Below are 13135 nucleotides of genomic sequence, written 5' to 3'. Positions count from 1 at the left end.
TAGATAGTCGGATAAGAGCTACTTCTATGGCTACCTGGCATTTGAATATCAGGAGTAAAGCTGTGCACCCAGAAATGTGCACACAACCTTGCATTAACATATACACACTTTATTACAAAGGAGGTGACCTGCCATAGTGGTGCATGCAGATATGCACCCCAGAGGTGGCTGCTTGCAATTTTTTTCGGGCTGGCATTCTCGTGAGTAAGCAGCATGATGTAGGAAGCCTTACATCGCATCACACTGGGCATGCCCAACATGTTCCATTCCCACTTAAGTTCTTTAGGCGGATCCTCAGGCTACAAGAAGGAGCCATCCTCATCACACAGAATAAATGGACATTGACGATGGTGGGGCAGGAGAGATGTGAGGTCAGAGTGAGGTCTGGGGAGCACAGAGAATGGAGGGGATTAAAGGTGGGGCGATGGGATGCAGGTCTTGGAAGGAGAGTGGGAGGTGCCTGAATTGTGCTTTAAAAAGGATGGTGAGCTGATGGAGGAATTTGGAACCAAGGGAAACAGGGTGAATGCGATGGAACTGAAAGTTCTGGATTGAGGCGGGGAGTGGGGCCTGTAAGGTGGAGATTACTGTAATTGAGGTGTGAAATGAGGGCACGGGGAGGGTTGGAAGACATGGAATGGATTTTTAGTATGAACAAGAGGGCAAGGAAAGAACACACAGCCAGGCACTGAACGAGGAAGACCAAGGAAGAGAAACATTGAAAGTAACTCCAAGGAAAGAGACGATGGCCTAGAGAAGGAAGGAGGGAGGGGACTGATGTAGAGAGGACGAGATGGGACTGCTGTAGAGCTCAGTTTTGAACAGGTTGAGGTCAAGGGGTCGGTAGGACATCCAGAGGAGAAGTTCAGTCACTTGACCTTGTCTTCAGTTTCAGCATTCTCATCAGGGTTATTCCTTCCCACCATCTCCAACATTTAAAGAAAAAACCCATCCAAATTCTCATTTCAGCCTTCTACACATCATCTTTACTGCTTCCACTGTCCTCTCCAACAGAAGCAGCATCACACGCTCATCACCGCCATCAGTATTATAGTAACTCACAGCTCAGGATACTCTGCCACACAGATAAACCATCCAGGGACAACACAACACTACACCAATTCCATTTAAAATCAAGAGTGTTTAGTATTTAATGAAATGATGCATTGTATATCCATCATTCACAGCATACACAGAAGATAAGCTGCCTTCATATGCTATCACTGTAACAGGTTTTGACACACTGGCCTAATGGTTATATAGCTGTCCAAATTTGAGGGGGTACAGGAGTTGTCAGCACCAACGAGTTCTAGTTGTTTAGAAGCAAATTTCGCTGGTTGCAGTTCTCCACTTCTACAACCGATTACCTGCTAAGCAAGCATCTCCACGGTGGAGTTTGCAGTACAAGGAGCATCTGGAAGCCCCGATGAATGAATTTTCTTGCCCTCTCAGTAAAGGTTGCAATTTAGAACAAGAGGTTACAACCACTTTCACACGTTACCTTTACATTTTAAATACATTCTTAGCCAAGAGCGTAACAAGCAAATCATGCTCTTCTGTCGCATGCTAGAAAGGTAATCCCTCAATGCTGGCAAATATTTGGGTCTCTCCCAGGGGGGACTGACACTTTATGGTGTGAAAGCCAAGAATTAACCCAACAGTGGTTTCACCCAAGATTCACTGTGTGTGGAAGCACAGAACAGAAAGGACATGGAGGTGCGATTTCTCATGTCAGCAGCACGCGGAGGTTCCAGCTGGGAATGATGGGGTGGAGGTCTTGAAAGAGGTTCTTGTGATTGAAGGTTAACATGATGACCACCTGTCATTCACTCCAGTGCCAGGTTGGGGGGTTGGATTCCATTGGCACTGTGGTCTGGGGACGTCCAGAAGAGGATGGGCACATTTACTGAAATCTCCTCTCACTTTGCAGGGCCTAAAGAAATAAGGGAGGTGTGTAAATACGGGACAGGCAGAGGAATCTCTTGCAGCTGTTTTATTAGGGGTACTTTTTATGAAACTTACATTGCGGATATGGGACAAGCAGAGGAATCGCTTGGAACTATCTGCAGCAGTTTCTTCTTACACCCCTTTCGGATATAATACAGTTTTCCCTCCAGGGGTGCAAGTGGAGAAGTTGTCTTCCAAAGGGCTGGACAGAGGGAGCCAACCCCATTCTTTCCCTACTCTAAGCTGTGCCGAACGGCAGCAGCGTCCTGTCTCTCGTCTGATTTGCAGCTGAGCTTAGTCCCTCATCCCCATCCCACCGATAAGTTTTCCTGCAGGAGTAGGACCTGTACGCACTCCTCTCTCTCCTGGGGCCATGGGACTCAGTCTGTTTTGCCCCGCATGGCCAGAGTTCGACTCCAGCAATGCCTCCCTCCTCTGCCAGGTGGCTCAGGCAAGTCTTTTCTCGAGTGCCTCCTGGTGCTGTGGCTGCACACTTGTTCTTACCTTGCCACAGTGCCCTGTGTGAATCAGATTCAGCAGCAATGCACAGAGAGGAGGGGGGGGGGGGGGTGGTCACAGATAAACAGATGGATGGACACAACCTCTGCATTCTACCTTTTATACCTAATTCCTAAAAAAAATGGGAATCACTGGCGGTGGTTGGAGTCACAGACCTTAGAACATAAGAACATAAGGCTTGCCATACCGGGTCAGAACAAAGGTCCATTAAGCCCAGTATCCTGTTACCAACAGTGGCCAAGCCAGGTCATAAGTACCCGGCAGGATCCCAAGGGGTGGATACGATTCCAAGCTGAGGATTTCTGCAACTCCATCTTAATAATGGTTTATGGACTTTTCCTCCAGAAACTTGTCCAAATCTTTTTTAAACACAGCTACACTAACAGCTCTTACCATATCCTCCAGCAACAAATTCCAGAGTTTAATTACGCATTGAGTAAAAACTTATTTTCTCCTATTTGTCTCAAATGTTTTACCTACTAACTTCATTGCGTGTCCCCTAGTCTTTGTATTTTTTGAAAGAGTAAACTGATTCGAGTTTGCCTTTTCGGCTCCACTCATGATTTTAAACACCTCTATCATATCTCCCTTCAGTCGTCTCTTCTCCAAGCTGAAGGGTCCTAACCTCTTTAGCCTTCCCTTACAGGGGAACTGGCAATACATCTTGCCGGAGATGTATTGTCTCTCTCTTTTATAATTTTTCCAGTGTTTGCAAGTTAAACACTTTTTAAACCAGAAAAAAAGTGAAGGTCAATTTAATAAATGATTGCTTGAAGTCCCTTAGCATAATCTGCATATCCCCTACAAATAAAGCACACCGTGCACCCGGGTACTAAGTTTACATGTCAGTGTGAGCAGGTGTGAGGTGCAAGGCGGCCTGTTTGGTGGGACTGTATTAAGAGAAGGCCCTTTTGTAAAATTACTAAAGCAATTCTACTCTGGGACCCCAAGACCTTTGTGCTGGGATTGGCAGGGGAAGACCTATTCCATTGGACGGATCAGTTAATTGATCAGCTGCTGGTACAGGCCAGATGTGAAATGCATGGCAGCTAACTGGAAACAAAGCTGCGTGCGGGGGATACAGAATTGTTTAAGGAACGTGTGGAGCTGGGCATCTGATGGGCAAGGGAACAGCGATACCACACGACAGACTGAAAACCGGCAGAGGCTTTCTGGAATCCTCTCTTGACACATTCCCAGAGGAGAGCCGTACAGCTCTGCCTTAGTGGTGGGAGGTTTTCAGTTGTACTGTAAGTCTGCGCAGTTATTCCTGTGTGCGCTGCCAGAATATATCCCAGCTTCCAGCCATAGAGCTAAAACTCCTGTAAGATATCACTCCCTACGCAGGAGCGTTCATCCTCTTCCTCATTTATAAACCAGCACCGCTGATTAAAGAGCACTCAAGATCCCCTCAGTTAGTTCATCCCCAGCACCCATCCCTTCCTATGTCTAACCACAAAGATCTTTAAGAATTTAAATAGGTGCTATTGCTAAATGAGCCTCCCATGGTCCCCTGTATAGCCTACCAGACAGCCCCGGCTATGTGAGCGCCTGCGTTTCCTCTAGGACTTCCAGTTATTACTGTACTTACAGCCTACCAGACAGCCCCGGCTACGTGAGCGCCTGCGTTTCCTCTAGGACTTCCAGTTATTACTGTACTTACAGCCTGCCAGACAGACCCGGCTATGTAAGTGCCTGCTTTTCCTCTAGGACTTCCAGTTATTACTGTACTTACAGCCTGCCAGACACACCCGGCTCAGTGAGCGCCTGCGTTTCCTCTAGGACTTCCAGTTATTACTGTACTTACAGCCTGCCAGACAGACCCGGCTATGTAAGTGCCTGCTTTTCCTCTAGGACTTCCAGTTATTACTGTACTTACAGCCTGCCAGATGCACCCGGCTCAGTGAGCGCCTGCGTTTCCTCTAGGACTTCCAGTTATTACTGTACTTACAGCCTGCCAGACAGACCCGGCTATGTAAGTGCCTGCTTTTCCTCTAGGACTTCCAGTTATTACTGTACTTACAGCCTGCCAGACGCACCCGGCTCAGTGAGCGCCTGCGTTTCCTCTAGGACTTCCAGTTATTACTGTACTTACAGCCTGCCAGACAGACCCGGCTATGTAAGTGCCTGCTTTTCCTCTAGGACTTCCAGTTATTACTGTACTTGTAGCCTGCCAGACAGATCCGGCTCAGTGAGCGCCTGCGTTTCCTCTAGGACTTCCAGTTATTACTGTATTTACAGCCTGCCAGACAGATCCGGCTCAGTGAGCGCCTGCGTTTCCTCTAGGACTTCCAGTTATTACTGTACTTACAGCCTGCCAGACAGACCCGGCTATGTAAGTGCCTGCTTTTCCTCTAGGACTTCCAGTTATTACTGTACTCACAGCCTGCCAGACGCACCCGGCTCAGTGAGCGCCTGCGTTTCCTCTAGGACTTCCAGTTATTACTGTACTTACAGCCTGCCAGACAGACCCGGCTATGTAAGTGCCTGCTTTTCCTCTAGGACTTCCAGTTATTACTGTACTTACAGCCTGCCAGACGCACCCGGCTCAGTGAGCGCCTGCGTTTCCTCTAGGACTTCCAGTTATTACTGTACTTACAGCCTGCCAGACAGACCCGGCTATGTAAGTGCCTGCTTTTCCTCTAGGACTTCCAGTTATTACTGTACTTACAGCCTGCCAGACGCACCCGGCTCAGTGAGCGCCTGCGTTTCCTCTAGGACTTCCAGTTATTACTGTACTTACAGCCTGCCAGACAGACCCGGCTATGTAAGTGCCTGCTTTTCCTCTAGGACTTCCAGTTATTACTGTACTTACAGCCTGCCAGACAGATCCGGCTCAGTGAGCGCCTGCGTTTCCTCTAGGACTTCCAGTTATTACTGTACTTACAGCCTGCCAGACAGATCCGGCTCAGTGAGCGCCTGCGTTTCCTCTAGGACTTCCAGTTATTACTGTACTTACAGCCTGCCAGACAGACCCGGCTATGTGAGCGCCTGCGTTTCCTCTAGGAATCTCAGGCACTCATGTCTGTCTGACAGGCTGTATTTGCAGCCTGTCAGACAGACCCAGCTCCGTTACCTTCTAGTACCTGTGAAGTTTTGTATTATGCACTCTATCACTCACTTTGGCCTCCATAACCCTTGGTGTTGTATCATCTGGGTATGGTGCTTTGAAGACTTAACACGTGCCCCGGATCTTGCTTCTTCCTTCATAAAACAGCTCTTCCAGATTATAGATTTATTTTCAAATGTTTTGGTTTTGCTCTTGTGTATGACATTTAATCAAGAAGAATCATTTCTTATCCTTTTTTTAAATTCATTTTAAAATTTTCAGGACAGTTTAATCTAGTTCTGGTTTCACCACCACCCTCACCTCCCGCCCCCACTGAATGCTGGGAGATGTAGTTCTTATTTTATCAAGGAACTCAGAACTACATCTACCTACATACAACAGGTCAAAGCCTAGACCCAGATGATCTCCTGACATCCAGTTTGCATACTGTGATCCCAGTCTCTGCCTGACATGATTGAGATGTCTGGGAACGCCACTGACTCACCGTCTAAATGAGCAGGTGCTGGCCCTCAGGGTTCAGCTGTGCTGGGGTTCTTGCTGGTGGCGGAGGAGGGAAGGAAGTGGGAAGGAGGGAAGATGCCGTGAAGAGTGGACAAACAATGCAGAGGGTGAGGGCAATGGGCCATGTTCATGGATTACTGAACATCGTCATCGGACAGCATGAGCAAATGGATCCAGAGGGACCCCCTCCCACACCCGGGCCACCCCTCCATACAATGCTGAGCTCTGCCGGGGACCAGAGCTAAGGGAGGTGTGCTCTGTTCTCCCCTCTCATGTCTGCACACCCTTCCTCCTGTTCTCACGCACATGGGGCTCCCCGCACTATTATTCAATTTCTTTACCAGGTTGTCGCTGTGACTCCTCTTGGGTGCTTTCTTATCCCTAAAGTACCCCAGTACTTTGTCCCGAAATACCTGAATGGGAGAGAAAAAACAATCCATGAGATTCCAATCTCTCTCTCTCTCTGTGTCACCTGTCCGGCTGTCTGCATCCTCTCCCCTCTTGAGGCCCAGTCCTGCCCCGATTACCTCTGTCACAGGCAGTGGTAAGGAAACACACTGCAAGTTAAGAAATCACAGGAGCTCAGGCAGAAAACTGGAGAGAGAGAGAGCCGTGATACGGAAAATCTCCGGAGGAAGAGCTGAGAGAGGGTCACAAACACTCTGGGAGAGGCTCCCTCAGTGCAGGAGGCGAGGAACCTGGGGTGAGAGGTATCCCAGAGGAGGAAGGGAGAGGGACTACAGGACTACAAGATCATAAGGCCCTTCTGGTCTCTGCCTAATCCCACTTCCGGTGCAATGCCACAAACCCAGGTTGATCTCTGGCTTTTTCCTATAAGGATGTTCTGGTTTATCTCAGGTGTTTTTTATTTCCACCACCTCAATAGGGAGTTCGTTCCTTAGACCCCTTACCCTGTATGTGAAGAAATATTGTCTGATATTGCTCCTGTCTTGGGAGTCCCACCAATGAATTCTTGCTCTGGAACTTTCTTACTTCTGAAAATGCTTTAGTTCTCATGCCTGATTAATAGCTTTGAAGTATTTGTCTCTATTTCATCATTACTGTCTTTTTTTTCTTTCCTCTAGGGGAGAGGTTTGCAAAAGATGGCCCGTGGACCATATCTGGCCCACAGGGTGTCTTTACTTCAGGCTGCGGTGAAGCAGAGTTGCTTACCTATAACAGATGTTCTCCAAGGACAGTAGGATGTTAGTCCTTGTACATGGGTGACATCATCAGACGGAGACCCGATGCGGAAAAGTTATGCCAAAGTTTCTAGATCTTTGACCAATCACACCGAGCATGCCCAGCATGCCCTATACCACGTATCCACGCAGGGTACCTCTCCAGTCTTGTAATATAGAATTATTAGTAACATAAAAATAGGAGAAACCCACTCCGCGGGGTGGCGAGCAGGTTTTGTGAGGACTAACATCTTGCTGTCCTCAGAGAACGCCTGATACAGGTAAGCAACCTCTTCTCCAAGAACAAGCAGGATGGTAGTCCTCACACATGGGTGAATCTCTAGCTACAGGCTGCTCCCCAGCACAAAAGGGGTCCAACAGACGCCCAATCAGGTGCCAACGGGCACAACAACATCAGTGCTTTTGGCAACAGAGGGGGGAGGCAGCCTGAACTCAAACAACAGGCCCCAGGCATAAGAACATAAGAACATAAGAAATTGTCATGCTGGTTCAGACCAAGGGTCTATCAAGCCCAGCATCCTGTTTCCAACAGAGGCCAAAACCAGGCCACAAGAACCTGGCAATTACCCAAACACTAAGAAGATCCCATGCTACTGATGCAATTAATAGCAGTGGCTATTCCCTAAGTAAACTTGATTAAAGCCATTAATGGACTTCTCCAAGAATTTATCCAAACCTTTTTTGAACCCAGCTACACTAACTGTACTAACCACATCCTCTGGCAACAAATTCCAGAGCTTTATTGTGCGTTGAGTGAAAAAGAATTTTCTCAGATTAGTCTTAAATGTGCTACTTGCTAACTTCATGGAGTGCCCCCTAGTCCTTCTATTATTCGAAAGTGTAAATAACCGAGTCACATCTACTCGTTCAAGACCTCTCATGATCTTAAAGACCTCTATCATATCCCCCCTCAGCCATCTCTTCTCCAAGCTGAACAGCCCTAACCTCTTCAGCCTTTCCTCATAGGGGAGCTGTTCCATCCCCTTTATCATTTTGGTTGCCCTTCTCTGTACCTTCTCCATCGCAATTATATCTTTTGTGAGATGCGGCAACCAGAATTGTACACAGTATTCAAGGTGCGGTCTCACCATGGAGTGATATAGAGGCATTATGACATTTTCTGTTTTATTCACCATTCCTTTTCTAATAATGCCTAACATTCTGTTTGCTTTTTTGACTGCTGCAGCACACTGAGCCGACAATTTTAAAGTATTATCCACTATGATGTCTGGATCTTTTTCCTGGGTGGTAGTTCCTAATATGGAACCTAACATCGTGTAACTACAGCAAGGGTTATTTTTCCCTATATGCAACACCTTGCACTTGTCCACATTAAATTTCATCTGCCATTTGGATGCCCAATCTTCCAGTCTTGCAAGGTCCTCCTGTAATGTAACACAATCTGCTTGTGATTTAACTACTCTGAATAATTTTGTATCATCAGCAAATTTGATAACCTCACTCATCGTATTCCTTTCCAGATCATTTATATATATATATTGAAAAGCACCGGTCCCAATACAGATCCCTGAGACACGCCACTGTTTACCCTTTTCCACTGAGAAAATTGACCATTTAATCCTACTCTCTGTTTCCTGTCTTTTAACCAGTTTGTAATCCATGAAAGGACATCACCTCCTATCCCATGACTTTTTAGTTTTCTTAGAAGCCTCTCATGAGGGACTTTGTCAAACACCTTCTGAAAATCCAAGTATACTATATCTACCGGTTCACCTTTATCCACATGTTTATTAACCCCTTCAAAAAACTGAAGCAGATTTGTTAGGCAAGACTTCCCTTGGGTAAATCCATGTTGACTGTGTTCCATTAAATCATGTCTTTCTATATGCTCTACGATTTTGATCTTGAGAATAGTTTCCACTATTTTTCCCGGCACTGAAGTCAGGCTCACTAGTCTATAGTTACCTGGATTGCCCTTGGAGCCTTTTTTAAATATTGGGGTTACATTGGCCACCATCCAGTCTTCAGGTACAAAGGATGATTTTAATGATAGGTTACAAATTTTAACTAATAGATCAGAAATTTCATTTTTGAGTTCCTTCCGTACCCTAGGATGCATACCATCTGGTCCAGGTGATTTGCTTCTCTTTAGTTTGTCAATCTGGCCTACTATATCTTCCAGGTTCACAGTGATTTCGTTCAGTTCGTCTGACTCATCATCCCTGAAAACCATCTCCGGAACTGGTATCTCCCCAACATCCTCATTAGTAAACAAGGAAGCAAAGAATTCATTTAGTCTTTCTGCAAAGGAAAATTAGTTCTTACCTGATAATTTTCGTTCCTGTAGTACACGGATCAGTCCAGACACCTGGGTTGTGACTCCGCACCAGCAGGTGGAGACAGAGTAAAACTTGTCGGGCTCCCTACATATAGTAAGGTGCCACCCACAGCCCCTCAGTCGCACGTAATGTCAAAGCCAGATAAAGCCAAAAACTAGCTAACTAGAAAAAAAACCCCAAACATGAGGCCAATTCACAACAGCCCCTGAGCTGGAGCCGAAAACCTTCAGAACCATGAACACAACGTGCAAAACTGCAAAACTACAATGGCCAAATAAGCAACCGAGCAGACTCTCTCTCTTTCTTCTGACATAAACTACAAGACACAGACGGGCGGGAGTCTGGACTGATCCGTGTACTACAGGAACGAAAATTATCAGGTAAGAACTAATTTTCCTTTCCCTGTACGTACCGGATCAGTCCAGACACCTGGGATGTACCAGAGCCAAGTTACCCAGGGTGGGAAGCAGAGAGTCCCGCTCGGAGAACACTCGCCCCAAAACCCTGAGCCTCAGCCGCCTGGACATCAAGCCTGTAATGTCTCGTGAAAGTGTGCAACGATTTCCACGTTGCCGCCCTGCAGATCTCCTGTGTGGATACACTAGAAACTTCGGCCCAAGACGTGGCCTGCGCCTGTGTCGAATGGGCACGAAGCTCCCTGGGTGCCAGCTTGCCCTGCAGAAGATACGCCGAACCAATCGCCTCCTTGAGCCAACGCGCAATCGTGGCCCGTGAAGCCGCCGATCTTCTACGAGGCCCCGACCAGAGAACAAACAAGTGATCGGAAACCCGGAAAGGATTCGTAACTTCCAGATAACGAAGTAGAATCCTACGGACATCAAGTTTCCTCAGTTCCCTCGATCCTCTGGCCTGAGGATCCATGGCCGAAAACCCAGGAAGATCAACTGACTGATTTAAGTGAAAGGACGACACCACCTTGGGTAAAAAGGAGGGAACCGTCCGCAGTGAGACACCAGTCTCTGTAAAACGCAAAAACGGTTCTCTACAAGAAAGAGCTTGTAACTCCGAGACCCCGACGCGCGGACGTAATAGCGACCAAAAACACTGTTTTCAATGTTAAATCCTTCAACGTCGCACGCTTGACCGGTTCAAAAGGCGACCCACAAAGAGCCGAAAGCACGCAGTTTAAGTTCCAGGAGGGACACGGATTCCGGACCGGCGGACGGAGATGCTTTGCCCCCCGCAGAAACCGCGTCACATCTGGATGGCCCGCCAAGGACACTCCCCGGACCTTTCCTCGAAGGCAGCCAAGGGCTGCCACCTGAACCTTCAGGGTACTCCAGGACAGTCCCTTCGAGAGGCCCTCTTGCAGAAAAGAGAGAATCTCCGGCACCTCTGGCCGAATGGGGTTCACCTCGTGAGCACTACACCAGTCCTCAAAGACCGTCCAGACCCTCATGTAGGTCAAAGACGTGGACTGTTTTCTAGCCCTCAACAACGTGGTGACCACTGCCTCGGAGTACCTCTTGGATCTTAGGCGCGCCCTCTCAAAAGCCAAGCCGCGAGACAGAAGTGATCCGCGTCCTCCAAACAGACGGGTCCCTGCCGCAGAATGGTCGCGTCGCCCCGCAAACGGAGCGGAGATTCCACCGCCAGCCGCAGTAGATCCGCGAACCACGGACGTCGTGGCCACTCCGGCGCCACCAATATCACCGCCGCCGGATGTAGCTCGATCCGCCGGAGCACCTTGCCTATCAGAGGCCACGGGGGAAACACGTAGAGCAGCACGTCCGTGGGCCAAGGAAGCACGAGGGCATCGACCCCTTCCGCGCCCCGCTCCCTCCGACGGCTGAAGAACCTCGGAGCCTTTGCGTTGTGCGCGGTGGCCATCAGATCCAGACGTGGCTGACCCCATCTGGCACAGATGAGACGATATGCTACCTCCGGGAGCTCCCACTCCCCCGGATCCAGCCGGTGCCGGCTGAGGAAGTCCGCTTGTACGTTGTCGACGCCGGCGATGTGTGACGCCGCAATGCTGCTGAGGTGCCGTTCCGCCCAGTCCATCAACTGAGCCGCTTCCTCCGCTACTTGCTGACTCCTTGTCCCGCCTTGGCGGTTGATATAGGCTACCGTGGTGGCGTTGTCCGACAGGACTCGTACCGCCTGGCCCCGTATCCACGGCAGAAAGGCTTGCAACGCTAGTGCCACCACCTTGGTCTCCAACCGATTGATGGACCACTGCGATTGCTGAGCTGACCACAGACCCTGCACCGAGCGCCCCCCACAGACCGCTCCCCAACCCGAGAGACTGGCATCCGTCGTGATCACCGTCCAGTTGGGCAGGATCAGAGAAACGCCGCACGTCAGATGGTTGGGGCAGAGCCACCACTGCAGGCTGGCCCTGGCGCGGTCCGTGAGAGGCAGCGGGCGCAGGAACTCCTCCGAGACCGGCCTCCAGCGGGAAAGTAACGCTGATTGTAACGGTCGCAGATGAGCAAAAGCCCAGGGCACCAAGGCGAGTGTCGACGCCATGGAACCCAAGACCATCAGGTAATCGTGGACCAAAGGGCATCGTAGGGCTAGCAAACGCCTCACCTGCCCCTGGAGCTTGAGGACCCTGTCCTGAGTCAGGGATACCGTGGCCTCCTTGGTGTCGAACACGGCCCCCAGATATTCCAACCTCTGGGTGGGCTGAAGGTGACTCTTGGCTAGATTGACCACCCAACCAAGCGACCGCAGGAGCTGCAGAACCCTGGCCACCGCTTGCCGACATTCCATCTCGGATTTGGCCCGAATGAGCCAATCGTCCAGGTAAGGATGAACGAAGAGCCCTTCCCGTCGGAGCTGAGCAGCCACCACCACCATAACCTTGGTGAAGGTGCGTGGAGCCGTGGCTAGACCGAAGGGAAGAGCCCTGAACTGGAAATGCTTGCCCAGGATGCAAAATCGCAAGTACTGATGATAGGCTGGCTGGATCCCTATGTGGAGATATGCCTCCGTCAGATCCAGGGACGCTAGGAACTCGCCCGGGCGAACCGCTGCCACTACCGAGCGAATTGTTTCCATCTTGAACCGTGGAACACGAAGGCACCGGTTTACTCCTTTTAGATCGAGGATCGGACGATACGCTCCGTCCTTCTTTGGAACCACGAAATAAATGGAGTACCTTCCCATGCCCCGTTGCGCCGGCGGCACAGTAGTGATGGCGCCCAGAGCCTCCAGGCGCTGGAGGGTTGCCCGTACGGCGGCCCTTTTGGCTACGGCCTTGCAGGGGGATACGAGAAACTTGTCCCAGGGGAGACGTGCAAATTCTAACGCGTAACCGTGTCTTATCACGTCTAACACCCACTGGTCCGAAGTGATTTTGGTCCATTCCTCGTAAAAACTCTCGAGGCGCGCTCCCACCAGTGGAACGGCCTCCTGAGTCCTCGCCGAGAAACGAACCAATCGCGTATCATTGGGCCGACTTGGCCCCGGATCCCGCCGAGGATCCCCCTGACCTGTTGAATCTCTTCCCCCGAAAGGACTGAGGCCAGGTCAAAGCCCTGGCAGAGCCTCCTCTGAAGGATTGACCCGCCCCAGCTGACCTCTGCGGCCTCTGGCGACGGTTGTTACGAAAACGGTTCCGTGCAGAG

The 13135-nt window shown here is 49.6% G+C and overlaps 1 protein-coding gene across 1 annotated transcript in view; it reads right to left on the bottom strand.

The window, feature by feature from the left end:
* Positions 1–1199: 1199 nt before the first annotated feature.
* The window catches only part of LOC115086235 (acid-sensing ion channel 1C-like), a 132566-nt gene continuing 120630 nt past the window's right edge, over positions 1200–13135 (bottom strand). The window contains exons 10-11 of the mRNA XM_029592695.1: positions 6379–6450; positions 1200–1933 (exon numbers count right to left, since the gene is read on the bottom strand). Coding sequence (XP_029448555.1) covers positions 1904–1933; positions 6379–6450 — 102 coding nt within the window. The 3' untranslated portion in view covers positions 1200–1903. The remainder of the gene's footprint in view (positions 1934–6378; positions 6451–13135) is intronic.

Source organism: Rhinatrema bivittatum, chromosome 2 (genome assembly GCF_901001135.1).
Source record: "Rhinatrema bivittatum chromosome 2, aRhiBiv1.1, whole genome shotgun sequence".
Lineage (NCBI taxonomy): Eukaryota > Metazoa > Chordata > Amphibia > Gymnophiona > Rhinatrematidae > Rhinatrema > Rhinatrema bivittatum.
Note: the sequence above shows the minus strand (reverse complement) of the source record. Positions and strands in the feature narration are given on the sequence as shown.